We start from the raw sequence: 25,733 nt of genomic DNA, 5'->3' as shown, positions 1-25,733 counted from the left end.
GTTACCACCCTGTAGATGTCAGTAGATGAAATGAGGATAACAAAACAGAACGCATCTATGTCTGGCTCCAGTTATAAAGTTAAACCAAAAATACAGTTTAAAGTATCACGCAAAAAGTTATGTCGTGCTATGCAAAAACTAAAAAAGGTGCCGACAGTAACAGCACAAAACGAAAGCAACTCTTTCAGGTGCCAGGGTAGCATTATCAAACAACTAAGCACGTACGCATATGTGCAGCCCATTGGTTGGAGGCAAAACTGGTTGGAACTGTTTAAAACATCCATCACACAGCACGATTGGGACATTTTTATCAGAACCCTCCGACTAGCTTCCCAAGATCATAAATTTTGTGGATTAGAGAACGTTTTACGGGTAAGATGCTATTGTAAACACTGTAACACCAATTTAACTATCATTTGTTTATCTTTAGAATTCCTTCTTCGGTATGCTCACACACCCAATATACAACGATCAAAAGACATTACGTTTGCTATTGTACACTATTGCGCCATGTCGTAACGAGCATGACATCGAATTTTGTATTGAAACCATTTTACGATCGTTCGATAGTGGACGATCAGAGTAGTCTCTCCCCTGGCATAACACATAAGCGGATTCATCATGTACACCTGACATATCGCTTTCCAAGCGAAAACGAAGAAAAATGAATTTGAAATCAAAAAAATGGGTGAGATTTCAGAAACTGAAATATGCAGCTGATTCCGGGATGGAAAGGTCCAGCTGCTCGTCTCAGTTCAATGCATGTGATATCATATTTCTTCTGAAGCCACGCTATGTAGAGTACAGAGGTACGATGCCGATGCCATCTGTTTGGGAGGAATAGGCAAACAACGTTCCAATAGACTACGATGAGGTTCGAAAGGGTCTGTGTGTAGACAGTGTGCTCTATTTAAACTGTTGTCTAATACACAATAAAAATAACACTGACAATAAGGCTTCAAGCGGTCATAATTAAAATATAAATAAGATGGCCTTAATTTTTAAATCTTGCAAAATTTATTTCGAAAGCTTTCCGACGAGTGTACGCTTCTACATATGGATATGTGCTCCCAGAAAGATTTTTTTCAATTGTTTGGAATAAGAAATGAGACGAACGTAGCGTGGAACATAAATAAGCAGGCAAAGCTGTCAAACAGCAGATGGCTTATCCGTGAAACAACACGGATAATCGAGTTCGTACGTAATTGTAATGAAAAGTTCGTGCCGTTCGGATGCAAAAGCTACGGTACTCAAAAAACTTCTCGTTCGAGCCGGTTTCCGTGTCGTTGGATTGGAAAAAAAGTATAAGCCACCTTATTTAAAGTGCGATAATTGGAAACAAAACAAAAATATGTGTCGAGTGAAATGAATTGTGCGCAGTTTTAGTTGCAGAAAGCGTAGCATACAGTGTGATAAGAGCAGTAAGGTGCGTGCTAAATCTGGTGAAAAAACTGTGTGCCCTCAATGCTTTCTTCATGATTCTTTTTTTTCACTTCAATTTGCCATACAATGATCTAGTCGCTATTGCTACGTAGTGTAAACGTCATACAACACGGGTACAAAGAATAAAACGTAGCGGAGAAGGAACGCATAAATTCTAGATCGATATCTGTTGGATTATTCGTCCTTTCTCGCGCCCCACCCTGCCTGCAAAATTTGATCCCTGCCTTGTCTGTATAAAAATTGGCATCGGATGTATTGTGTTGTTTTCAAAATCTGAAAAAAATTCAGTCTGATAGTGATGAAATCATCCATACCATATTTTCACATTGTTGATTTCGTTTTGCCAGTCAGCAATAATGCAAAGAGATTCTTGTACGTCGCCTTGTCAAGCGAATCGTGTCGCAGAAGAAGATGAAGATAATGTTCGTGTGTTAGCAGCAGTGGTAGTGTAGCATAGTGTGTTCGTGTATGTATGCGTGTATATGTTTTGTGTGCGCAAACGAATTCGTCGTAAGAAAATTCCTTGAAGTCAATTGGCGGATGCGGTGCGGCACAGCCGTATCTTTTCCTCGTTTTGTTCTGACATTCCGTTTTCATTTCTTTGGCAGCGAGCGAGTGCTTGCAAACACTGTCAAATGCTAGCTGAAATTCAGAACTCTTATAAAACTTTAGGTTGTTAGCTTTTATGTACAAAATTTCACTAGAGTAGTACATTTATTCCATACAGTTGAATTGAATGATCTAACAGGCATACATTGTTGTCAAAAGTAGTGTTAAAGTGAGATATACGTGTGCAAAAAGCAGCATATCAGCAAAACAAAACGTCTACCAAAAATCACTACTTATTATTATGTAGTTTTATTATTAAGTTCAAATATATTTACCTCGTAGGAAATTGCGGGTAGTACACCATTATAAAAAAATATACAAATCATTGGTGCTGAAAACTATATCAGTTTTTTTTTTGATAATAAGAATAAGAAGATATGAATCCCCAAAGCAACATTTTTATTAAGATACAGAAAACTAGTGTCCCCAAGGTTCAAGCAATATACCGATATATAACAACAATACGACGTAGATTGCTTGGATTGCGCTTGAAGTTAAGATGGCTTATTGTGTTAAAGGACAAGACATTTGTTTTATGACCTTAGAAAACACTGTAATATTCCCCGCAAATTGAGAGGAACTGCTAGCTACATTCTCTTCTTCTTCGGTGGCACTACAATCTCGAGAGGACTCGGCCTGCCATTTCTGGCTTTCTGTGACTTGATTTCACCCGTAGCAAGGTAGTCAGCCCTGCGTACGGGGAGACGGTATGGATGGGTTTTAAACCCCGGCCGTGTGAAGACCGGCGCCGTTGTCGCCTCGGCCACCGGACCGCCCCCAACCCTCCCTCTAAGCTACCATTAGTATTACCAAAAAAATCGGCAGATTGACTTCATAATGCAACAATATTTAACAGTTCGGCTTCTATAGCACCACAACATCGAGAAACGTTCTGGGCTGGTTTGCTTGACTTGATGTTACTCTAAGCTGGAGAGTCAAGATGGGTTTCAATATCAGTACCCGATTCTGTCTTATGAGAGCAACTACCGTCCAGACCATTGGACCACCTTTTACTGGCGTTGCTTTTTTTTCAACCTTTTTTCCTCATAAACAATACTGTTTTTTATTAATAAAAGACGGTCTGGCCGTATTGGTTGTTTGTATGTTGTTGGACATTCAACTTTAACAAAAGTGTTCCTATCCGCATTACATAGTTTTCGTGAGAAAAGCTCGTTGCAACTCGTTGGATTTGATGCTCAATGTTGAACAATATTTTTTACATAGTTAACTAGCATTAAGAGTTTTAGAAACGATGGAATATAGCATAATAGAATACCATCGTTCATGTCCAAGATGTCGTCAGATATGATGCCTTGGGAAATGTTTGTTTGTTTGATCAAATCATTGTTTTATTTAGTTATTACTTGTCTTACCCTGCGATAAACGACTTACCCGTCTACGCGGATCATTTTGAAAAGCAATTCTCATTTTGAAAACCTTTTAGTGCATTGATTGGGTGTTAAATATGTTTTAGTGTTAATGAATTGTATATTATTTTTGATTTGTAGGAAACGAAGTAGGAAAATGACAAGAAATTTGTCAAAAGAATAATAATCTAGGAATCTAGCAGTTGCATAATGTAGTCTTTCAAAGGGACTTTTAGTTTTAGCTCCTTTTCTATGTGTGTTGAATAAGGTTTATTTTATTTCTTTTATTATTACGGTCAGACGCCGTATTGTCATGTTGAATAAGATGGAATGTCAATAATTATGATAATATCTTGAGAGTGAATGACGAGAAGCCAGAAAGAAATTGAATTTGATGATCAACTTTAATCTCAAACACCGACAATATTGCCTATGCAATTAAACAAGCATAGTTTTCGTGAGAAAAGCTCGTTGCAACTCGTTGGATTTGATGCTCAATGTTGAACAATATTTTTTACATAGTTAACTAGCATTAAGAGTTTTAGAAACGATGGACTATAGCATTTATTATAGAGTTGTAACATTGCTTAGTGCTGAACTAGCTTGGACCTTTATTTGCAGATTTGTTTTCTAGCAAAACGTTTGGGAACCGTAGTATGAAGTAAGCAATTTTAAGTTTTATTTTTTCGATTGAAACTGAAAATCCCTTTTGGCTATTATAATAGTGTTGTATTATAATAAAAATAAATGTTATTCCAACATTGAAGAAGTTTTTATATTTTGTACACTTCTCTGTACTGGTCCGGCAGTTGTATTTGTCGTTACTTTGAAATTATTTTTTTAAATTCCTTCCATTTTTATTTTATCCATATTTTATTCCATACCGGGGCGGCCCGATGAAAGATACGACAGCAGCGCCGGTCTTCACACGACAGGCCTGTGGTTCTAGTCTCATTTAGGCCGTTTCCCCATCGTGTGGAATGGCCATCCAACTATGCGGTTACAATAAGTCTAGTAAGCCAAAAATGTCAGACATGACCTAAGAGATCGTTAGGCCAAGAAAGGAGAATAGTAGTTCATATTCTGCATAGTTCATATTTCAATTTGTTTTCGCTTTGTATGTTATATCTGGAGATTTTTTTTATAAATAATAGAATGAAAAATCATAATCTATAAGGATAAAATATTTGAAGATATTTTCAGTTTAAAAATTTAAAAAATATTCTTCAACCCCACGTTGCTTCCCATACCTTCCAAAGTTTTCTGTCAAAATCTAAGTTTGATAATAATTGTACAGCGCACTCAACCAACAAGGAAATGTAATGTCTGATGATGACCCATGAGTTGGTCGAGACAGTGGCGGTGTAAGGAAGTACCGGGTATCGTATCCCACCTGTATTATATCTCCGCACGCAGAACTGACTATCCAGCAAATGGTGTAAATTCAAATCAAGAAAGAAAAAATCTGCCAGGCAAATTTTCAGTTGATCGATAACGTTCGTAACATATTATAGCGTGTTTCAGTCTATCAAAAGAGTGTTTTCATGATTCAAAACATGAATAAGTTTTACACAATCTACGTCATCAATGTCTTATAGGTGTTAAATCTAAAAAAGCACTTTGTTGTAAACATGGAGACACTTGTTTTGCGGCAAAGTAACAATTAGCCCAATACTTGATCAGCTTGTTGTGATTGTCATTAGTTTTAAAATTTGCTGTAAAATTATTCTTGTCCATGGTTGTTATTCCTATGAGGAAATTATAAAGTTTGGTATATCTGCAAAAAAAAGTTATATAACGTACTTCTTCTAACTTTTCTTGGGCACTACATACTAAGAAGGGTTTATCGTGCTATTAAATTTTTTTCATCAATTTAACAATTGTATGTATTAAAAAAAACAAATATATATGTAATATATAACATAACATATTTATATATACTATACTTTCATGAATACTATATAACACTATTTATAACTTCTTCTGAACAGATTTGTTGATAAAACGTATGGTATGACGACGAACAGAAACAACCTAGACTATCAGTTTCAAGCTGCAAGCGAATAAAAATACGAAGTGAATATCTTTTACGCCACTAATCGAAGTAAAAGGTTAGTCCATCTTTCATCATTTTATGTGCGGCGTTGGCAACGAAAAAGGTCATATTACAATAATTTATAAAAGTAAACACACGGTTATATCTACAGACAAACCGCATCGCGATACAAAAACTGTTTGTGAACATCGCGTATAACATGTTGCAATAATGCCCTACAAATGGGAGCCACGAAAAGAGCATGTATTGGCAGAAGGTAAGCATCCTATGGTTGAATTGAGTTTTGTTATTTATAGTAATGATGCATTCAATGTTAGGATTATTTAAAATCGAATTTAATATGTAATAATTATGGCTGAATTTAAACTTCGTGATATCAATTTATTATATAAATATTCGTCTATAATTACGTAAAATGTATCTATCGTTGGTGACATTACTATGCATACTTTCAGCTACAGAGCTAAGGACTTTTGTAAGGACAAAGATGATTTTAATTGCTAGCTAATGATTTTATCTTGAACTGAATCTACCGTTTCTTCTGTCAAGGTTTGTTAATCGAAAGCATTTAAAAATGCTTTATTGGATATTTGTACCCGTATTGTTGTTTTTTATTTATAAAGAACGGCCTTGCCGTATCGCTTAAAACTATATTGCAAAACAAAATACAATTCACATCGGTATGGAGACATTTCCTTCTCCAAATCATCCCCATTGTTTTAATGTTGATAGATAAAATATACAAATGTCACGATTGGTGCATAATTACTTTGCCTATTGGCCATTACTAAACTGATATGGTAGATGTAATGTTTCTAGTACAGGGGCTTTAATGCTTTGTTATTTAAAATGTGTTACAAAAAATATATTACCTTTTTGTTAAAACAATTGATTATTTTTCTTTTACAGCAATTCGGTCCAAGCAACTACACCTGTAGGGAACAATCAAGAAACACAACAAAGTTTGAGAGTTGCTTCGGGGAATCAGCAGCAATTCAATAATCATCGCGCAAGAAGATTACGCTCTTCTAGTCAATCGACTTCTTCGACGAGCTTGAACAGTATAAACAATAATAGCAGTGGTAGCGCCATCAGTAGTTCTTCTTGTAACAACACAGCAAACTGCACTGCAAGTCCGAGCAGTAGCGGCAACAGTAATACAAGTACCAACAACAATATCACTACCTATAACCAAAACAATTGCAGTACATTAAGACAACAACGCTATCATCCTCTTCATACGATCCGATCTAGTACTTCTAGTACAAATCCAACGGCTGTCAACACGGGGGGTTTAATATCACGAGTGTTCGAACATAACAACAGTAGCGGCAGCAGTAATAATTCATCGAACTGCACCAATATCACTGCAAATACTACTCCTGGTACTGTTATTACTACGACCATTTCATCCGTAGGCGAATCTGCAAATACTGCTAGTTGTACCGTGGTAACAGCAACAGGTGGCCATTTTCGTCGTGCATCCCCCGGTGACAAAAAAATCCATCCACAAAATAAAAACGATGATAAGATGGATGAGAGAAAGCAACAACAGAAACCCCATGTTAAACCACATCAGCAGTCGCGTGATGCAACTCCAACAACTTGTAAAACGCGAAATCGAAAGGATGAAGTTGGAGCAGCAGCTTTGGCCATCAATGAAACGTCACCAAAGAAACGCAATACTGTCAGAAGTCACGGGATGATCTCAAAAGCGTCTCCCGTGACTACGGACAAAGAAGAATATAAGGTGGTCGAGCAAATTGAAGAATCCAAATCAACCGTTCTTAAAGAGGCCAGCGATGATATAGAAAAATTGTGCGACTCGCAGGAAAATGTGACACCTATTGTGGGTGATTATTCTGCCGAGGATAATCACCCAGTCGAAATGACGGCAATGCTTACTAAAGAGGAAGCGAAAGAGGATTTAGCAAAATGCTACGACGATAATTCTAGCGCGGAAGCAAAAGAGACACGTCGATCGAAAATGCAAACTAATGATACTAGTATATACGGTGATATAAATGAGAACGATATGAAAGAAAATGAAAAGAAAGAGGTTCGTGAAAAAGACGCAAAAGAAATCGATGTAAAGAGTCGCCTAAAAGATATTGAGAATTTGCATTACGCCGAAGAAGGAAGCTCGCGCGGATCAGATAATTCACAAAGTCGAACCATTCTTCGGTTTGTGCGCAAAAGTCTTGAAAATACGGCCATGTCAGTAATATATTCAAAAAACTTTATCGAAAACGAAACAATTGAGACGGAATATCCTCGAAATCTGGACGACAATATTGAAATTTTAAGTCGGGAAGCAGAAAATTTAGCTCTCCAATTTAAGCCTTCAGAAGAAAAGTTGGTGCAGTATGGTCCAATCTTCGATCTAGAGAAATTTGAGGAGCAACGTAAGCAGCAAAAGAAAGAAGACGATGAAGATGAAGCTATTGGAATATCACCCTGTGGAAGGTTTCTTAAATACGATAAGGAGGTTGGTCGAGGATCATTCAAAACTGTATATCGTGGATTAGATACTCAAACCGGGGTAGCTGTTGCTTGGTGTGAATTGTTGGTTCGTGCAGATTTTGAGAAGTTTTCTAACTGGCAAAACATTAAAATCGTGTTTTTTTATTTATTTATTTTAGGAGAAGAAAGTAAATCGTGTTGAACGAGCCAGATTTCGAGAAGAAGCGGAAATGCTTAAAAAATTACAACACCCAAACATCGTTCGATTTTATAACTATTGGGAAGCGGCACCGACGGCTGGAAACAAGAAAAAAAATATTGTTCTCGTTACTGAGCTTATGCTTTCCGGTACATTAAAATCGTAAGTATTATTATCTTTTAAATTAGATTTTTACGTGGTTAGAACACAACAACATGCTTCGATTGCAAATATCAAAATTATGTTTGGTACTTTACAGATATTTGCGTCGATTTAAAAAAATTAATCCAAAGGTGCTAAAGTCTTGGTGTCGGCAAATTCTAAAGGGTTTGCATTTCTTACATTCACGCACGCCACCTATCATTCATCGTGATCTGAAATGTGATAATATATTTATAACCGGAACGACAGGGAGTGTCAAGATAGGTGATTTAGGATTAGCCACGCTGAAAAATCGTAGCTTTGCCAAGTCGGTTATTGGTACGCCGGAATTCATGGCACCGGAAATGTACGAGGAACATTATGACGAGGCCGTTGACGTGTACGCATTCGGCATGTGCATGTTGGAGATGGCTACTTCAGAGTATCCATACAATGAATGTAATACACCAGCGCAAATTTATAAAAAAGTAACATCAGGCGTGAAACCACAAAGTCTGGAAAAGGTCGAAAATCCCGAAGTGCGAGAGATCATTGAACGATGCATACATGATAAGAAAGAAGGTCGTCCTACGTGTAAGGAATTACTGAATTGTGAATTTTTTTGTGAAGACATTGGTATTCGCTTAGAGCCTATATCAAAAGATCTTTTCTTAACTAACCCGGAAAATGTGCGCATGGAGTTTCGATTGCGCATCATGGATCCAAAGAAACGTGTTAATAAACACAAAGAAAATGAAGCCATTCAATTCGACTTTGACATTCGTGTTGATGATGCTGAAGAAATCGCTAATGAAATGTATAAATCTGGTATATTGATGGAAGACGACTCCAAGACTGTAGCGAAGATTCTCAAAGTTCAGATTCAAACATTGCTAAAAGAACGAGAAGAGAGAGCTCGGCAACAACAAGTAGAAAAAGACAAAGAAGCTCTCCAAAAACAAGCACTAATTGCACAGCAATTGTATCAACAACAGCAATTACAACAGCAATTGGAAAATGATCTCCAAGTAACTGAACTTCAAGTACCGCAAATGGCACAATCGGTTCAACAACCACAGCAGCAGCTGGCTCAAGCACATCAGGGATATTATCAAGCATCATCGCTTCCATCTGCGCAAACACAAGTAATTTATCAACAACAGATTTCTGTTCCTGTGGGAAATGAGCAATTACAACAAACCTATCAACAGCCATCAGTTGGGGGTCAGTTTGTTATAGGACAAGCTATTCCATTACAGCAGCCAATGTCACAAGTTATTCAGCAACAGCAGCACCAACAGTTCCTTAGTCAAATTGTTTCGGGTCAACCAGCTCAGACTAATCTTGCAACAACGCAACAAACAAACTTCATGCAACAGCAAGTCTTTGTGGATTCACAACAACAGCAACATTATCTCCTTCAGCTACAACAACAGCAAGCGACCCATCAGAATCAATCTCAAGGCGCTAATTTACAATATATGAACCAAATAGGAGCACAACAGCAGTTGGTGCAGCAAATATTACATCTACAACAACAAAACTTTGCTATGATGCAACAACAGCAACAACAGGCCGAACTGCAGGAACAAATTTCCACTCTTGAACAACAACTGCAGGGAATCATTCCTATTCACAGTCAGCCAGCTCAAAATAATCAACAACAATTGAAGCTGCAGGCGATGCAACAGCCACAACAACAGCAACAGCCACAGCAACAGCCACAGCAACAGCCACAGCAGCAGCCACAGCAACAGCCACAGCAGCAGCAACAAACACAACAGTCACAGCAACAGGTTCAGCAACAAGCTCAGCAAATGGTACAGCAAAAGCCCCAACAACAGGCACAACAACAAACCCCACAGCAATCGCAGCATCATCAACAAATGCAAGCGCAAAACGTTTATATACAACAACAATCTCAACAATCTACCAATAATCTTACACATAACCCACCATTGCAAATACAGGCAAATCAAAATATCTACATGTCCCAACACGTATGCGATACATCAGTGCAGTTACATCAAACCATGCCAAATCAAATTGTAACATCACAACCACCACAACCGAGCTCTTCTACCACGATTTTAGTGCAACATCAAGTAGCTTCACAACAATCCCCATTATCGCAACAACACTTTGTAAAGCAGCAATCACCATCTTTAATAAATCAGCAACAGCCACAGTCTCAGCAACCACAAATTGCTCAAGCGACCCTATTACAAAATGCTCCGATGGCGCAGCAATCCTCCCCAATCACAGCTATAGTGCAGCAAACGATTTCTAAGCCTTTTTCACAAGGTTCTTCTCAACAAGAAACTGAGGGCTCATTGGTGCTTTCGAACACTGTTCCAGTTTCATCGAATGAGAATAATTCACATCTTCAACAACAATTACAATACCATCAGCAACAACAAGAACAGCAACAGTACTTACATCAACAGCCTTCAATTCAACAACAGAATTTTCAGCAGCAACAGGTTGCTCAACAAATGGCCCTTACTTCACAAGACGTTACACTGCTGCATCAAACTGGGCCATTAACAACAAATGTTAATGTTAGCGGGATTATCGGTGGACAACAAGGGTCCAATACAGTTATTTCGACCGGAACATCATCTATAGGAAACCTGTTGTCATCAGCTGGTTTACAAGATCAGAATATATCCGCAGCCGGTCCTGCCTCACAGGCTGCGCTACCAAAGCGATTGACAAATGAAATGAAGAAACGCCGAAATCATCGTTCTACAGAACGAAATCCGAAACTGCATGTGCTTGGATATGAAAACAGTATAATTGAATGCGAGATGGAAAATCGTCCTAAAACTATTAAGTTTAAGTTCGATCCGAGCAACGTTAACCCGGTCGAGGTGGCCCAAGATCTAGTAAGTGCTAAAAAGGCGAAACGAAATTCAAACATACTGACACGATGTATTTTTGTTTCAACACTAGGTTAAACAAGATCTTCTCAGTGAATCACAGACAACAATATTCATCGAAATGGTTCGTGATATTCAAAGGCAACTAAAAGAAAATCCAAATCAACTACCAATTGCTTCGCAATGTTATCGTCGTTCAATGGAAAAGGTAAGAATCTTTTAAATCGCTTCTTCATTATCGTTCCTCTATTCTTCCCATATCGAATTACCTACATCAATCTATTAGGGTGTACATGTGTGTGTAGCAACTGATAACCAACCGTATCATATTCAATATCTATGCTCCGTTAAAGAAATTTTCATGCTTTCATTTGCTATGCATGATGTGTCTTCTTCTTTAAGGGTCTGTTTAAAAATGTATAACAAATCCACAAAAGTTATAAGGATTCCGAGAGACGGGACCCATTTGAAAATGCACTCATTCTCAACTATTCGTTAAACCTATGAGGTTTTTTTTTAAATTGATGTATATCAATTTAAAACTGTCATGTAAAGGATAGCAAGAAATGACAAATAATAAATATTCCTAATCATGATTTAGTACATCCTATGTATTACTGTCACTTATGCATGCTAAGATGCATTCATGTTGCTTTCCCTTAAAACACTTTCATCCTTCTCATATCATTCGTAAAATTGCCCGCAAAAACTTTAAAAAGTTGTTGCTCAGATCATATTATTAATTCCTTAATGCATTAATCGAACATCATTGTAATTTTCCGCAACGATAATTATCAACAAACAACAACCACTACCAGGTGCGCCATGCGTCTCTAACACGACAGCGTACGAATTTTAAAACACATCAGAGACATAGATCTGTAAGTGAAGAATATGAAATTTTCCCCTTTCTTACTTTTCGTTTTTATTCCTGTTCGTGTTATTAAATTCAATGTATCTACATGTTCTCGTGTCACGCTGTTAATATTATTTGCATATAGTTTGTCTGTTAGTTAGTTTGTTTGATTGTTTGGTTGTTTGCTTTTTTTTCTCGTTTTGTTTATTTGTTTGCTCGTTTGTTTGTTTGTTTGTTTGTTTAATGATATATAATATCTAGTTGCTGTTTTTAAGTATATTAATCAAAACATGTTGCAAGTTAAATTGGTACATCTTTCAAAATAGCAACGCTGTATTTCAAATGAAAATTATCTTAAATTTTCAAATGTTAAATTTGCTGTTTTTCCTTTGTTTCCTGCAATAACACTTAATAGTTTTTTAACTATTCTTTTGTTTGTCTGTTCGGTGTAATTATATAACGATTATGAATTTCATTCAATATGAGTACAGTAAGTTATATATGATAACTTATCATACATTAATTCTCTAAACAAAGCGACATTCTCTTTTCCGTAAACTGTGCATAAGTTAAAAAATAGGATAAACAAGTAAACTAAACACGCATTCGTTTATTTATCAAAAATTCCTTGTATTGCGGAATTTTCTGCATGTTGTAATTTTCGTGATATTTTAATAAGTTATGTTTGTTAAGGATTGTTTTTCTTTTAAAAATACATCATTTGATCATTTTTGTTTGATTTTATTAAATCAATTTTTATATTTTGCACAAAAAAATTGTGATCCGATTTTTTGTTTGCTTTGTTTAAAAAAAAAACAAATAAGTTGTTTGTTCCAAAAGTATGTTACTTCACTACTGAAAAGTTATATGAACATTCATTTGCTCTTTTTATTGTTTTTCTTTTATCATGATCTATTTCCATACAAATACAATACATATGTATTGGAAATACATATTGGGCATTGGGAATACATATGTTTAGCGTGATGAAACATCGACTACTGCAGCACATTTTACCCATATTTTCGACCCAACAATCATTGATCGTCAGGCTCTTGGAGCAGGAATATCAAGTACAACCACATCTTCAACATCGTCTTCGCCGCTGTCTCAACAACAACTAATCGCATCTTTAATTTCAACGCAAACGAACGGCGAATTAACTTCCCTCGAAAAAACACAGCCAGGTGATGGAAACAGTACTGAAAGCGCTGGCTTTGCACCTGTACTGCAGGACCAAGAACGTAATAATGAGATGATTTGTAATAGTGACGACAACCATCAAACAACTGTTACTACAGTCTGCATGATAACTGATGAAAGCGCAAATGATAACAACAGTAGTTGCGATGAAAACTCACGTAAAGCGAGTACTGTTAGTACAGATTACACTTCGCATGAAAACACACCGGAAAACACAATCACTTCTGCAGGCAATATAGATCTTGTACAGTCACGTTCAAGTATCGGCGAACACGACAATATGAGCACAATTTCATGTTCTGGCGAACGTCAAATGACCGCTTCCCTGGTTCTTAATGAAGGAACTACTACTTCGGAAGAAATCGAAACCACTACAGTAATGGCAAATCAGATCGAATTACCACAAGAGAGTATTTCCACTTCAGAGTCATCCAACATAGCTGTGGCAGAGGATCCAATCAATGGTGCTTTATTTTCCACAGCCTTACGCAACCTTTCCGTGATGGAATCTTCTAGTCAAAATATGTGTCAGTTTTCGGCATCCAGTGTAAATATTTCCGAAAATATTCAGACAAATGAATCGTTACAAGCTGGTGTTGAAACAGTGCTTCCAATTGGTGAAAGTAAGGTTGATTCGCCGTCTAACGAGTTGATTAAAACACCAATAGCGACTCCCCAGCTGAAAGAACGTAAGCTTTCGCGTTTTTCTGTTACCCCCGTAGTTTTGCCGGATGTCGTTGATGTAAACGAGCCGCAGATCGACAAATCAACCGTGGTAGACACTTCTAAGCCTATGCTTCCTGACGCTGGAATAGAAACTCATACTGATTGTGTGGAACCTTTAACAGAACATCCGCAACAAACCTCAGAGAACGTACCACGTCAGCCTGGTTCTTTTGAATATGTTCCACAAGTTACGCCAACTCAACAACTGTTAAATATGGAATCAGCGAATCCCATGTTTCCAAATGCGTTAAACGATGGCATGCAACATCAACAAGAAACGTTCCTTCAACAACAATCACTGGACATAGGAAACCAACAGCAACAAGCATATGCAATTACTCAGCAAATATCGAACAGCTTCGAAGCACCTACGGTCCTGCAACAACAACTACAACAGCAAGTGCAATATCAGATACAACAGCAGCAACAATTACAACAACTATCGATTCAACAGGCCATCCTCCAACAGCAGCAGATACAGTATCAGCAACAACAAGGAAATAACTTGTTGGTAAACGAAGCTAATCAAGCAAATCTCACAGAATGCGATCAACAACAGCTACAGCAACTGCAGTTTCAGCAGCAGCATCAATATCATCAACAACTGCAGCAACAAGTTGTTTTTCAGATGCAGCAACAGCAGCAACAAATGATACAGCAGCAACAAATGCAACAGAATCAGCAAATGAGGCCTATAGAACAGAGCAGTTTAATAACTGCGCAGCTTTCGGTTGACCAGGGGTCTCGGGAATCGATGGCCAATAGTAATCGAATGCCAGAAACGTTGGAGCAGCTCAAAATAGGCTTAGAGAACATAACGCACGTTCACGTGAACACGAATAAATCAAGCGGGTCAACGAGTCTATCATCGCAGGCCAGTGCCACTGCATTGTCAGCGATGGTTTCGCCTCACCCGGCTCCGTATCCTTCCGAATCGGGATTATCACAACAATCGCAACAACAACAATCGCAGCAAGTGGTATTTTACCAATCGCAAGAATATGTATCGGATGGAAATGGCGCATCGTCAACTGATATTAATGAGATCGGCACAACAGATGGCACAGCTTCTAAAACTCAAGAATATATAGTTGAAGGAACAAGCTACGCAGCAGTCGTGGCTGGCGAATTAACATCACAGTCTACGCAACAACAAAACAGTACAGTGCATGATGCATCTAACGTCAGTTTACAGGAACAGTCACAGTTATACGTTTCAAGACGGACATCTGCAGAGCTTAACAGTACATCTATGATGGCGCCAGACTCATCAGAACCCTGTGCTTCGCAGCAATCAGTTGTCGAATCTAATATTAGCATTGGTACGAATATCCCGTCTAATCGCGAAAACCAACTAGCCAACCAAGGAAGTGTTGATCGCATCGATAGGTCAGTATAAGAAGCTATTCAAAGAAATCAAATACTATCCAGCAAAGCTTTTATTTTGTTCTTACAGTGTGTTAGACCTGCAACTGAAATTGCTACATCCTACAGTTGGAGCGGAATCATCTAAACCAGTCTCTGTGAGTGGATCGGATGAGCCGTCATTGTCGGTAAGCATTGAGAAAAAAAAGAAATCTGTCCTGTTCATTAAACTGATATTGCTTTCTTCACATTTCAGCAACAAACTCAATCTGTGGTGACAAGCCCATGTGGTGAAACAGGTGGAGAAATCAGGGTTCCAAATGAACCAAGAGCATTGATACGTAAAGTTTCCCGTTTCCACGTTCAACCTGTTCTGGAAACACCGCATGTAGTTGATCAACAACCACAAGCAATTAATATTCAGCTGAAATCAGTCGTAACAAAACCTAATGACAGTCAGGCAAATACTTCATTCTCTTCACCTTCACCAACGGATGAAAAATCCTGCCAAACCTTTCCATCGCAATATCAACAAAACCAACAGATGGCACCAATTATATGTGAAGTTCCAACAACAAACGACCTGGAAGCGAAATTGAATCAAATGCTCCCAAAAACTCCAAATTTAGATTCAACTACATCGAGTTCCATCAGCATGAATTCGCAAGGAAGCATTCAACAAGTAGGTTTACCACCGACTTCTCTGAAGCAGTCGTATGTTGGGGCATCTTCAGCAAACGCTACATCTACAAAAAACATATTGCAGCAGCAGCATCCTTCACAATCAATAAACATACAGCCACCAATGCAAATGAACGCACCAGCAGCTGCAATGTCTGCAAATCTCAACAGTAAGGAGTCTGCCATCATCGTTCTTACCTGCGAAACGCTAATTTATTTATTCATTTTACAGATAGCGTACAAACGGCATCAATGGATAGCTCCAACTATTCCATCAGTTCTCAACAGTCTCAACATCCTCAATCCCTTACAGTAGCCTCACAACCACAACCGTCGCAACTTCCATTAGAACCAAATTTCAATAATTCAGATATTGGACATAATTTGATCGCCATCCAAAATCACCTATGCGGGCTGCAGTTAATGCCAAGTGCTCGTCAACAACTACAATTGTTGCTACAACGTCAGCATATAGAGCACGAGGAATTAAAATTGCGACATTTTCTTGAGTTGGAAAAATTTCTTAAGCAGCAAAAAGAGGAAATGAAATTACCTTCCGGTATTGTTGCATCGTCTGGACCGCATTCAAACCAAACTCAGCAAATTATTTCAAGTCATTCTTCATCCCTATCCGTTACCTCGATATCGACTTCTGCCCCCGAAATGATGACAGACGTTTCATCGCCCACTATGGCTGCAGTGAACAGGATTGGATATGAGGTAAACAGTACAGAAAATATGCCCATGACGACAGCATCATCTTACAGCACAGGCTGTAACACAGATAGTGGAGCTGGCAGTGCCACGGACATAGAGCAGGATTTAGAGAACTTTAATGCGACTGCTTCCAATAGTGTAGATGCGAAACCCATGTTACAGCAGCAGCAGCAGCAGCAGTTCCAACATCAGCTACCAAATCAACAGTTTCAACAGTAGCAAAAAGTACACAGCAGTAATACCGTAAATATATGTATCTATATGTAAGTATTGTTTTGTGTATCGGTCCAATAATTATATAGCTGAACGTGTGCGAGTTGCAAAATGTAAACCAATGATTTTCGATACTCTTTTAACTTAAAATTACATCTCGAAAATGTTTTCTTTTGCTACGTTATTGTAAAGAAGCCAAAAATAATAAGATACCCAGTATAAAGATTATTTACGCGAGAACGTTACACTTGTAGGATACAACAGTGTATTAGTTCGTTTCCTTGTTCCTGCAAACGATGATCGATGGTACAGAGCACCTTTTTTCTGAATTATGCAACTAGGTTGCCCGGCTCTTCAATTTACATTTATTTTATCGAAACTATAATAATGAATAAACGGTTACATTTGTTATTTTTTGCACATAAATTTGCTTCGATATATATTGACATATGTATACATAAAAACCTGCTTGTGCTTAAATGTTTATTTCAAGCATATTGTACAAATATGCAGATATTTTTTAATACCACATTTTATATTAAGAACCTAGTTTGTGTGATTATCATGGCATAAATAATGCAACGCTTAGCTACCATTAATACGTTAAAGGTTTTTTTTATTATGGATTTCGAGGAGACAGTAAGAAACAAATTACTATCGAGAATTTTAGACTATGACATGCAAATTATAAAAAGGTTAAAAATGCTGCACAAGAAACTGTGTGTGATTGTAAAATTAAAATGCTGAATTCTAAATATATTACTGAACGTATCACCTGAACGTATTACTGAACAATAGACATCAATATGCAGAATAATTGTCAAATTTGTCGTAAAAATAATTAGATTACTTGCAGGTGGCCCTGGCGATAGTCACTCCGGTCTTAACACGGCATGACCGGGTACCATATCCCAAGACTGCCTCTCCATAAGGACTATTCAGACTATTCAGCTATGAGTAAAACCAAGTCACAGAAAAGCAGAAATGGCACGTCGAGAACTTTCGAGGTGAAAGAACGTGCATGCTATTCGTCCCGAATATTGTGATAAATCATTTCACCCGAAATTACGCTAAAATATGCAATATGATTCAATATAGTTACAGCTGTTAGATATCGTTTTACTACAACCCACTAAACAAACATAGTAATTTGACACTAACGTTCGTACCATTTTGTAATCAGAACGGATCCGTCAGGTTCTTGTTCATACAAAAGTGCTGAAGCCAATCGGAATATTAAAATATATTCTATAAATATGTATTTATTTATTTATATTTTTAGTTTTACGGTTTGACGCCGTATTGTCACAATAAATAAGTAATCTTACAAATAAATTCAGAAATTGAGCGCAGCAAATATCAACGCAAGAGTGCGATCTGTAATCCGCCTTAAATAAGAATTGTCTCCCTAGCATGGACAATACATATGCACGATTGATGAATTCGATGTATAATAATTGCAATAATTTGTTGGTTGCATAAAAAAGTGTAATATGTCAGAGCGTCATTTTATCCAAAGAGTTTGATAACAGGAATGCTAATGCTCAGGATCATTGTATCCCTCCAGCAATGTCGCCTAGGGCCAAGTTGGTTGAGGGGGCCCTGAAGAACGACGTTATATGCGATGCGCTTCGAGGCTAATGTGCTCCTTTCCCCCTCGCTTTTTGGTGGCAGATTTACAAGCAGCGCCTGAGCCTCGCATAAGGAAATCGCTGGGAGTTGATCGTTAAAGTTGCTGGGAGTTGTTGGGAGGTAAAGAGCTGGGAGATGTGTTGCTAAATGGAAATATCGCAACTGCATAAATAAATGTTGCTTATATATTTGTTTCAACTAGAACGGCCTGGATATATTACTTGATTTATTTGATTCTGGTAGATATATGTATACAGGCAATTAGGTACTTATGCACAATAACAGGCAATCGGATATTTATTGATGAACTAAAACAGTGCACTGGTCTAAAACAAAGTTCTTAACAGTCCTCTTACCGGCACTAAAATATACCGTTGACAGGGCAAAAACTATTCAACCGTGCTCTAGTGCACATGATCTTGCTGTTATTTTTTCAGATCTTCATTGAAGACAATCATCTCACGGTCATTACATTGATTAAGACAATTGAATCGTGCTCTTTGTCACGCACCGGAATGTTGTTTTTGTCGTCAAGTATGAAATCGAATGATAATTCAATTACGATGAAATATGTGCCCGGTCTCACCTTTACTCTTCATATTTATAAGGCACGATCGTTTGTTTTTTCTTCTGATAGTCAATTTACTCCTTAACCGTGTGTGGTGAAAGCTATTGATCGCAGTTCGTGTCAATGCAAATTAGATTCGAATGTTGCATAGGTGGGGTACTACAGATTCTGTTCTCAAACTGGATGCGACATGCAAGGGATACCAAAACATCTCTGCATGCTCGCTAAGCTACCGGTGCTGTCAGCTTTCAATTGCTCAACCAAGTACTGCTAGGTGTGGATACGTGATGCGGTGAGTCGCCTCTTTCGAAGCATGAAAAAATTGCCATAGTGGACGTTATTTCACGTCTGCCAGGCGGGATGTTGGTATTAGTTTTCAACAAGCAATTATTAACGCACCTCTGTTGTACATCATCGGTTACGATATCGGCGTTGCGCAAAGATAGCTTCTTTCAGTCACGCACTAGGCGCCATCGTTTCCGCGGCATCATTATGCTAGCGACACACAATATTCTTCAATCTTTGTCTTCAAATCCCTGAAATATTCTTTCTTCTTCATTCATCTACGCTCAGCTATAATTCAATGCTTTTGTCCTTTTTGTTGCATGCACAACAAGGATTTGCTGTTTATGCTAATGTGCTCATATGCTTCAAACTCGTTTTCCTTTTCCGACTATCTTGTGCTTTATTGTGACAAGAAAGAGAACTCTACAAATGTAATTTCTAGTTTTCTTTTGTAAGGCTTCATAAGCGATGAAAATATGTTGGTTTTGGCTAAATGTTCAAAATATTCCTCTCAGATCGTATATTTATTTTCGAGTTCAAAAGGATATACTACTGATGTCTAACCATAAACCATCACACTAAAGCTCGGCGTTCCTGTTTGTGTTCTTAAGCCAATATGAGACAAAAAATGTTTTTCTGAAAAAAATCTGAATAATTTTCAATTGGATGTTTCAATAGTCAATTGAATCAACCAAAGACATTTCGCCACGAATGGTGAACAGTTTTTGCATGTATTGTAAATTGATGGTTTAATTGAATTTGACCTTTAATGGGAGCGATACAAAATCAACGCAAGTTTTACTCAAGAATGTCACCAATAAATATCGGGTTTTATTAAAGTAATTTGTTATTATTTGTCCATTTCAATAAGTTCGAATTCTTTCCGATTCGGCTGTGGTTTTGGGGTATTTTACTTTAATGGCGATTTAAGTTTCATTATTTTTTAACAGTTGGACTGCATTTTCCCAGCTATATCATCTACGCACATTTTTATCTGTTCAACTATGGGCCAACGTCATTCGATCATAATAGACTATGGGACTACGAGATCGTCATAAAATGTATGTAGAAAATTACAAGCAATGTCGATTGTTTGACAAACGATAGCAAAGGCTGCGCCATCGGCGTGCAAATAATTTCTACAGAAGTACAGGTTTTATTTGATATTTTTTAGTAAGAATTAGCTTCTTTTTAAGTAAGCGATTGACTGATCGTGGTTTATTAAATCAATTGATATTCTATGCGTATTAGTTTTCCGCCATAAAAGTGAGAGCATTGCAGCCCAAGTGATACATAGTGTGTGCAATTAGTTGCAGTATGTGAGACAATTAAATAACCCCGAATCAGCATTGTAAAATTAATGTCGAGTTATAGCTGAAACTTGTTACTCCAAAACTATGGTTGGGTTGGTTTTTCTGCTTGAGAAATTGTTTTGTTGTGTGTGCAAGCAAGGTATGCTCTGTCGAGCAGGATACCACCATCCCGCAGCCAGCATCATCTCCCCAGATCGACGTCAATTCCACGTCGTTGTCTGTTCGTCGCCATCGCAGTCAGTCGTGTTTGTAGCGTGAAGGAGAAAAGTGTTTTTTAGCCCAATTTGGCTCGCGAAAGATATTGAGTTGGTAGGGGAAGTATGAAAGTAAAAAACGCAATAATAAGGCATTTATACATCATCTGATTGTGACAAAAAGCTTTACGCCGGTTTCTGCTCGATGTGTGTCCGTATGTGTAAAACGGCGTACGCGGAAAAGGGCGAGAGCGTGAGATGAGCACACGATGAATCGACGAAAAAAAAGTTTTTATTCTGCCTGCAAAATGCGTGCTAAGCGAGCAACGTGTCTGCTCTGCGCTGTTGTGTGTATGTGTGTGTGTGTTTACGGCATATTTCGGAATAACAGTAACAGTGTTTTTATATGTAGAAATGTAGTCATATATATGTGATTATAGTCATATATTTATATGGTCATGTTATGTATGTAAATATATATATATATAAACAAAAAATGTATATATATAATACTATAATATAATAAATATAATACTATAGTTTATATATATATAAATAAATGATGTATATATATTTATATATAATACTATATATGATTTACGTATATGTGCGTGTATGCATGCAGTTCTTCGAAAATGCGTATTATTTTATCAACGACGCAAAATAGGCGAAACGAAACGGATTGTGTTTAATAGTGTGCGTGAAAGAATGTGTCGTAAATAACGACGGTAGCCCTACATGCTAGAAAAAAGATGGATTCCACACGGTGTATCGTTTGTGCGTGCATTTCTGTGTTTGTGAAACCTTTACGCACGCATAATTAAGCTTCTTTCACAGTTTTTAAATAATATTATAATCGCTTGAAGATGTTTCATTAAGTCAGACTTTACCACCACCATATTTTCAGCCCCTTGATGTATTATGTTTATGAGCCTGTCCCAGTACGAGATCTATGTTCTGCATGTTCATGTACAACACTTTACTATGTTCGTATACAAAAATTCCACTTTTAAATGACTAGCAATTGAAACCCAACTGTCACCGTTAAGCAGAGCTGTGTTACGCCTTCATAACATTATTTAGCTCGTTGTTGGTTTCGTTATCGAATTCAGTAAATATTCACACTGCATAGAAAACAATTTGATACAGATGGAAGGAAAATGCCGATACTATTGTTGTTTGTGTTCGAATGTTGTGTATAAGGTGAGAGAGTAGTTACGGTGTACGTTACGATGAGTATTTTTATCAATGGAATTGAAGCTCTATCGTTGGTGCCTTTCGCACTTTAGTGTGTTGGTGAAATGATTGCGTGGTGCTAAAGTGTGCGTGAAGTGGTGCGACTCTCTCTTTTCATCACTCTCTCTTTCTCCACGCAAAGCGGGATCATGAATGGTTGTACAAAAATTCCGATTACTACTACGAGGATGTGGTTTGCCGAAGAATTTTCGTAGTACGTTTCCGATCTATGACGCCAACGCTCAATATAGTATGAAGTGTTGGTACTTGTACACTCTAGGAAAGGGAAAGGTGATAGTCCTGAAACAATGACAACATATTGAAGCATTCAATAATGAGCAGAGGGATGTGCCCAAACCGGAAATATCCGTTCATATAAGGTGTAGTGCATTTATGTGTAAGCTACAGCAAGCGAGGAGTTAAATGATTCCGAAGAGAATAGCTGTGCGAATGTGTTGTGTTTATGTAGTGGTGGTAGCAACAGTGAATTGTGATGTTGGTAGTGCAGTGGTTGGTGCACATGTTTAGGCGCGCAAAGCAAAACAAATCATCATGGAAAATATTCCGACGTTCGTTTTTATTTAGTAGTTCAATTTATATTGAATATTGCCGATTCTCGTTAGAATCTTGTAATCTCAAATGTGAGATTTAGAGTCTATGTTTTAATGATAAAAGTAGAAATTGCATGACAGTTTGTTCTTTTTCCCATAATTTGCTTGTACGAAACAATTCTCGGGGTTTCAGCGGCTCATGGAATGATAACAATATTTATTTGGGTTGGAATGGCCCGAGCTGTATTGCTATATTTTATTCGTTATTAGTATGAGAAAGTAGGACGTTTTTTTGTGGACGCTGATAGATTATTGTTTTCATAGCTTCTGACTCAACTGGTAAATTGCCTTATTGGAAGTTTATTACTTTAGGCGTTTCTAGGATTTAAGCAAACATAATTTGAAACAGTCTAAAACTGTCTGTACTATTTCACTTGTCTAATGCAATGCACACAAAGGCAAAAACCTTCCACATCTCATCCCTCCCACACCTAACATATGCACACGAACACAGACAAACACAAGAGCGCATATCGAATTTTTCTTGTTGTTTTCTTGCTGTGCGAAATTGATCCAAATGATCTTGTCAGACGTTATTGTGATGAAACTTTTTCGAGAGATAAGTCCTGGAAGTATATCACACGAACCTGCGCAAAAATGCGGATCATCTTTTAATAATAGTAGTAAAATACCTCATCTCTTGGCTTTCGAGATTTTTTATTACAAAACGCTGAAATGTAAAGTAGAGAACTGTTTTTTAGTTAAATTAGCCGTATAAAAAAACTGCTTTATTCACGGGATTTGAAAAGTGAAGTCATTGCTTCTGACATCATGTATGAAGGAAATTTGTTCAAGGACAGATTACAACAATACTGGATAAAATTGGCGCACAGCAATACGTAAGAATGAGGAAATTGGGTCCGAAATACCAATTAAAATGATTGAAAGTCTAGTGTATGTAGAATTAGCCTGACTCTCTTGAGCCATATTTCTATAACACAGTGCATAACAAAAGATATCGGATGTGGAACTTTCTGCAGTAGGTTACGTTTAGCTGCTGACTACATTTTAACTGAACATTTTAATAGATTTTGGTGTTTGAGCTTGTTTGGCTTAACTTTATACTGCCTAGCTTTGTGTGCATCAATAGGCACATAATTGCTCACAATCAATGTACTTTTTTCAATTCATTTGGGATTTCTTCTTTTTTTCGTTTGCCGTTTGGTAACAAAGTAAAGCCATACAGCTGTTCAGTAATAAAGCTTAATTAAAGCTTCTTTCAATCATTTTTGCGTGGATAGCGTTCAGCTTTCTACGCATATTCATTATCATGTTATGTGGTTGCGTCATGATAGCATATTGTAGGGTCCGTTAAATCAAGAACGGCGCTTGCGCTACCTTAACGGAAATGTAATAAGAGCATCGTCGTTTTTTGTAGTCTTTCAACAAGCAGGATTCGTTAACGCGACTTAATCTTGAACTATAACTAGCCCAAGAACAAGACATGTTCATGTTTCTGAATCAGCGAAAAACAAGACCTCGGTACACGGAAAGCCCACAAGAAATAGCGGAACATGTGGGTGATAGTTGATAATGGAGATTTGGAAGTTACTGGTTTCCCAATATGATAATATTGATGCCTATCGTGAAAAGCAGAACGTAGAGAACAGAGGGCGGATGACATGGGGGAGGCAAAAGGGTATTTAAATTCTACTATTTTGTTAGCCTTATATTTCTATTAATCCGTCCAACGTATGAAGTGTTGTTTTCTTTTGCGCAAGTAACGTCTGACGTGCAAGTGACGTATGGTGTTTTGCTGACCGTGGTGCAATCTGCTGACTTAGATGTGACGCAGAAGTGGATTGGTTAAGCTATTGGGGATGTATACGTTTTGTCGCAAACACATGTTTCGAATAACAATACAATATGCAACACAAGTATTTATGTATATTTAATCGTTATAGTGTTTATTACGTGTACTATATAATATAAAAGGGATTTTACATAAAAATAGATAATAAATAGCAATTCGTATGGCAAACTTATGGAAATACATAAAAAATCCTTTTCTTCCTTTCTCTTTCTCTCTCTCTCTCGCTCTATCCTGTCTTCTATTCTCTCTCTCTCTCTCAAGCTCTTCTTCACTCTTAGTCTGCTTTTTTTCGTTGATTCATAATAAAATAAGTAAGAAATCATCATAATTTTCTGAATACTACCTAGATTGAACGGAAATGAAGATTTTGATATAGTTTATCCGATATGTAATGTAAATGTTTTATAAGTATAATAAGCTGTTAAATGTTTGGCATAGAACAAGAATCAGTGATTGTGGCGAGTTTTCTGCAATAAGAGACCGTACGGTTTGCATGTGAAGATTTTAGACTGGACATTATGGTGTGACTTTCAACTATTAAGACAAAGCAGAATAAATATGTTATTCTGTATTTTGCTCCTTATGTTGTAATTGTAATTTTATATTATTTTTGAATTAATACATTCACTTTAATTGCAGAACATAAAAAATACGAGAACGACATTGTGAAATCAGTGCATTCGAAATCAAGTACATGAAGTGTAAATGTAACGAGCGGGGAGTTAAAACATATTAGTAACGAGCTCGAGGGTGTGCAAAATATGAAAATAATAAGGTGTGGTTATTTCTTTATAATACCTTTCAGCTAAAATCTACTACAGTGTGTGAAGTGTATGTGTTATTTGAAATTTCAGTGATTAATGATGTTGAGAAGTGCCGCAACAGAAATTGAACCCTAATTTCTTGCAGCCGTGATTTGATGTTTAGCTTACAGTTTAAGTGTATGGATGAATTGAAGAAAAAAAGCCCTTTTAAAATGCAGGGCTGCACAGTGCATTTGGATCACGCGTTAGTGGAACAACAATAGGAATATCGGTGTCGTGATGCAGACGGGCTGTTGAAGTGTACGTACTTGAATTGGAAATCAAATAGTTATTGAGGTAAATTTTACATTGAGCGTAATACACTCTGTTAAGAGAGCTGTTGTTGTGATAGATTTG

At 37.3% G+C, this 25,733-nt stretch overlaps 2 protein-coding genes, 1 long non-coding RNA gene and 1 other non-coding gene across 42 annotated transcripts in view; 2 read left to right on the top strand and 2 right to left on the bottom strand.

Annotated features, from left to right (window-relative positions):
- Positions 1-11: 11 nt before the first annotated feature.
- On the top strand, positions 12-17,718 carry LOC118508043. 6 transcript variants are annotated; one of them, XM_036047452.1, is made up of 14 exons: positions 12-372; positions 431-1,426; positions 5,411-5,530; positions 5,627-5,731; positions 6,385-8,044; positions 8,118-8,299; positions 8,397-11,166; positions 11,234-11,368; positions 11,979-12,041; positions 12,999-15,334; positions 15,402-15,498; positions 15,567-15,992; positions 16,077-16,161; positions 16,224-17,701. In XM_036047452.1, the coding sequence occupies exons 4-14, from the start codon at positions 5,697-5,699 to the stop codon at positions 16,925-16,927; spliced, it is 8,493 nt and encodes a 2,830-aa protein (XP_035903345.1). In that variant the 5' UTR covers positions 12-372; positions 431-1,426; positions 5,411-5,530; positions 5,627-5,696; the 3' UTR covers positions 16,928-17,701. The 6 variants fall into 6 exon arrangements, with proteins under 6 accessions (XP_035903345.1, XP_035903339.1, XP_035903340.1 ...); XM_036047446.1 differs by having other exon boundaries at positions 15,567-16,161; positions 16,224-17,718; XM_036047447.1 differs by having other exon boundaries at positions 5,604-5,731; positions 15,567-16,161; positions 16,224-17,713.
- A 458-nt stretch (positions 17,719-18,176) lies between these two features.
- On the bottom strand, positions 18,177-20,369 carry LOC118508056. The gene is made up of 2 exons (XR_004905736.1): positions 18,775-20,369; positions 18,177-18,696 (listed from the first exon to the last, which is right to left on the bottom strand). It is a non-coding gene; the product is annotated as an uncharacterized LOC118508056 (long non-coding RNA).
- On the bottom strand, positions 19,422-19,565 carry LOC118508595. Its single transcript, XR_004905812.1, has one exon. It is a non-coding gene; the product is annotated as a U4 spliceosomal RNA (small nuclear RNA).
- Positions 20,370-20,474: 105 nt separating the features above from the next.
- The window catches only part of LOC118508044 (sex peptide receptor-like), a 31,148-nt gene continuing 25,889 nt past the window's right edge, over positions 20,475-25,733 (top strand). For 7 of the 34 annotated variants that reach the window (XM_036047469.1, XM_036047481.1, XM_036047453.1 and 4 more), the window contains exons 1-2: positions 20,475-20,553; positions 25,379-25,673. Coding sequence is in view for 4 of the 34 variants with exons in the window: in XM_036047475.1 (XP_035903368.1) it covers positions 22,303-22,440; positions 25,379-25,404 (164 nt within the window). In the remaining 30 variants the exon portion in view is untranslated. Of the gene's footprint in view, positions 20,560-20,788; positions 20,807-20,896; positions 21,046-21,195; positions 21,265-21,594; positions 22,441-25,212; positions 25,349-25,378; positions 25,674-25,733 lie in introns of those variants that run through there. The other 27 variants (XM_036047471.1, XM_036047468.1, XM_036047455.1 and 24 more) reach the window with 27 other exon arrangements.

This window comes from Anopheles stephensi, chromosome 2 (assembly GCF_013141755.1).
Source record: "Anopheles stephensi strain Indian chromosome 2, UCI_ANSTEP_V1.0, whole genome shotgun sequence".
Lineage (NCBI taxonomy): Eukaryota > Metazoa > Arthropoda > Insecta > Diptera > Culicidae > Anopheles > Anopheles stephensi.
Note: the sequence above shows the minus strand (reverse complement) of the source record. Positions and strands in the feature narration are given on the sequence as shown.

Coding starts and splice junctions, on each gene's coding strand:
- LOC118508043 (XM_036047446.1), top strand. CDS start 5,697: ATGGGAGCCACGAAAAGAGCATGTATTGGCAGAAG. Junction 8,045..8,117: donor TTGCTTGGTGTGAATTGTTG/GTTCGTGCAGAT, acceptor TATTTATTTTAG/GAGAAGAAAGTAAATCGTGT. Junction 11,167..11,233: donor TCGAGGTGGCCCAAGATCTA/GTAAGTGCTAAA, acceptor TTTCAACACTAG/GTTAAACAAGATCTTCTCAG.